The sequence below is a fragment of the Plectropomus leopardus genome, unplaced genomic scaffold (assembly GCF_008729295.1).
Source record: "Plectropomus leopardus isolate mb unplaced genomic scaffold, YSFRI_Pleo_2.0 unplaced_scaffold25299, whole genome shotgun sequence".
Classification (NCBI taxonomy): Eukaryota; Metazoa; Chordata; class Actinopteri; order Perciformes; family Serranidae; genus Plectropomus; species Plectropomus leopardus.
The window spans coordinates 1-3,272 of record NW_024627489.1 but is presented as its reverse complement, the minus strand read 5'-3'; the positions used below and the strand labels follow the sequence as shown (position 1 = coordinate 3,272).

Genomic DNA, 3,272 nt, shown 5'->3' with positions numbered 1-3,272 from the left:
CATTTTTCCTTGATATATTTGTGCTTCGACCCCAAGTAAATAAGCAGGCAATGTAGTTAAATGTTTTCTTTTTTTGTGTTTATTGATGTTATTTCCTACTTTGTTGTGCAACAACTTACAGACAGAGACATGGATCAGAGATTTTTGGCTGTGTTTTTATGTTATTAAAATACATTGATCCTCATAATTAAATTGTAGGCTGTCGGTGGGCCTATTTCATATACAGAGCGCGTTAGCAGGAGAAATTGTTTGTGGTGTGGACGGCCCTACTCCTACTCCTTTTCTTCCACTGTATGTTTTTACCTTTATGATGACTGTCTCCTGTAACCAGACTCTGTCTTCCTTCAGGGTCTCAAGTCTCAATCCAGGATCAAGATGAACATCGTCAGGTGTCCTCCCGTCACCATGGTGCTCATCCGCAGGCCGGACCTCAGATACCAGCTGGGCTTCAGTGTGCAGAATGGCATTGTGAGTATAATGCGTGATTATTTTTTCTGCAGCTCATACATATGCAGAGGATGTGGCTGAATTGTGGTGCTGCTGTGGGGCGATGCTGCTGCTCTCTTTCAGACTGTTAAAGCTTTTATTTTTCATTTTGACAGTGCTCTAAAACCAGGGTGAATTTCTAAGCAGCAGACATGAAACGGTGGTTTTTATGGTGAAACTCAAGGGCACATTGATAGTATTCACATTGTTAGTTTCACCGGTAGTTTAAATATTGTTTCAGTCCACTTCCCCTGTGTTTATAACTCTGCGTGTGCACAGATCTGCAGCCTGATGAGGGGAGGCATTGCTGAGAGAGGAGGCGTTCGCGTCGGCCACCGCATCATCGAGATCAACGGCCAAAGCGTCGTAGCAACGCCTCACGAGAAGATCGTTCAGATTCTGTCTAACGCCATGGGAGAGGTAGGAGTTCAGAATGTGTCTTTTGATACTAAGATAATGAATTTCAGAAACATCCAAAAACATTTGTTATGTCATAAATTATCCCTGTAAGTTCGGCTTTTTTTAGTGTTAGACGAATACTTCAACATGCTATACTATGACCTTTAATGTAATTTACAATATTGTGGCAATTTTATTTTATTATTTGACACTTTCAAAGCATGCTATACTATGACCCTTTTTTTAAAAAAAATTATAACATACTATGGCCACATTTTTTATTTATTTTTAATAAAATATTTACTATTTCCTTTTAATTACATACTGAACCTTTTGCTTGATTTGTTCGATATGTTTTATAACTTACATTTTTTGTATCATGCTAAACTTTTAACTTTTTTTATCTGACCTTTTTTTTTACATTCTATTCCATGACTTTTTTTTGCGAAATTTTTAAATAAAAAAAAAAATAATGGCCTTTTTTTTTTTATTTTTTTTTCTTTTTTTTTTTTTTTTTTTTACATTTTTTAAGACATACTATACTATAACCTCTTTAAAATGTTTTATATCATGCAATAATGTGACCTTTTTTTTTTTTTTACACCTTTATACATTGACCTTTATGCATTTTTCATAATAAACTATACTATGACCCCTTTTTCTCTTTTTTTTAAGGGATGAAAAGGGTTCATAAAAGAATTTGTGCTAGTATTATTAGTATTAGTGTTAGTATTGTAACAATAAACAAATTAAACCAAAAAAGGAAATAATCCTGCACGAAAATATTCAGTTGCAGAAGGTTTAACTGTCTTTTTTCCCCCTTGTTTTATGAAACAACAGCTTGCTTTGTGTTGCTTTTAAATGGTGTTCATTTGGAGTCTTTCTGCTCCAGATCCACATGAAGACGATGCCTGCAGCCATGTATCGTCTGCTGACAGCACAGGAGCAACCTGTCTACATCTGAGCGCACAATTCTCACTCTTTCCTGCACATCACTCCATCTTTACTACTGTCCGTCCATCTCTCAGTTGTTTTAAAAACCTTTCTCCTCTCTGTATCTTGTTTGATATCACTTGACTTGCCTTAATCTGTACAGTACACTGTCATGTCAACATGTACATCTACAGTATGACAGCAGAAGACAGATTATCATACTAGGCCGAGTGTTAATGTGACGTGTTATGTTTGACCAAAGAGAACTTGTGGATTTTGTTGTGCAAATTTAGGTGGCGAACAGAGTAAATATAAACTTTGGTTAAATAGCTGTAATATCTGAATGTACTCTAATCATGTTGGACCTATAAATTGTCAGGGCAACCCAGATGATGAACAACTTTTAAACTGAACTGGTCTAGTTAAAGGAGATATGCATGTATGATTCTGCTGAATAAAATTAAGAAGAAAATGTGGACAGAAAATTCTGGTTTGTTTTATTCAAGGGATTGACAAGTGGTATGCGTCATGGCGAGTGCAAAGGAAAGGAAGGTGGATGCATAATGCAGTGTTTCACAAAAGAAATGGGCAAAGGATTATTTACTTGTCAAAGTAACAGGCAAGCCACTTTGCCTAGTTTGTGGTGTGGTGCTGGCAGCGATGAAAAAGGCCAATCTTTAGCAACATTACAGTTGAAAGGACGAATGTGTTTTGTTAAAAAATAACGCTCTTCCTCTGAGCTTGGGTGGCCAACAGTCAGCTTTAACAAGACCACAGACTGTCAGAGACGATGCTAAGAGGCTGAAACCTCATGCAGAAGGTGTTTGTGAAGGAGTGCCTTGGGAGGCGGTTTCAGCTTGAACATAAAATATCTTGTCTTTGTAGTGTATTCAATTGATTATATGTAGAAAAGGTTTGCAAATCGTTGTATTCTGTTTTTATTTGCATTTTACACAACGTCGCAACTTCATTGTAATTGGGGTTTTTTGCTTGCAATATGGTGAAACCGTGATAACAGTGGTTTTTCATACTGTCAAAATCAATGATTGTTGCATCATATGTGTTCATAAATTTGGTATGGCCCTCAAAAGACTTAATGAAAATTGAAATGGTCCTTGGTAAGAAAAGGGTTCTACGCCGCTGCTATATGGCATACTAATATGATAGTTTTTGATCTATTTTGTATGGCATATTATACCATGCCATTTTAATCATATTTTTTTTGCGGCATAGTATACTAAATTATTTTATCACATTTTTAAACACAGACAAGTGTTTTTCAGCCATTTTTGGGACATGTCAAAATCTAAGACTTTCGGTCATTTTTTTTAACATGCTAAATTTTTGATTTTTTGACGGTTTTTGCAAAAGTCTATGCTTTGGCGTTTCGCAGTAAGCTACTTTATGCTGTTTTGAGGTGTTTCCAGCTGTTTTTGGCACATGTCATATTTTGA

The 3,272-nt window shown here is 36.0% G+C and overlaps 1 protein-coding gene across 1 annotated transcript; it reads left to right on the top strand.

The window, feature by feature from the left end:
- Nucleotides 1-209: 209 nt before the first annotated feature.
- Nucleotides 210-3,055, top strand: LOC121966626 (amyloid-beta A4 precursor protein-binding family A member 1-like). The gene is made up of 3 exons (XM_042516697.1): nt 210-468; nt 766-906; nt 1,778-3,055. The coding sequence occupies exons 1-3, from the start codon at nt 376-378 to the stop codon at nt 1,847-1,849; spliced, it is 306 nt and encodes a 101-aa protein (XP_042372631.1). The 5' UTR covers nt 210-375; the 3' UTR covers nt 1,850-3,055.
- The last annotated feature ends 217 nt before the right edge of the window (nt 3,056-3,272 follow it).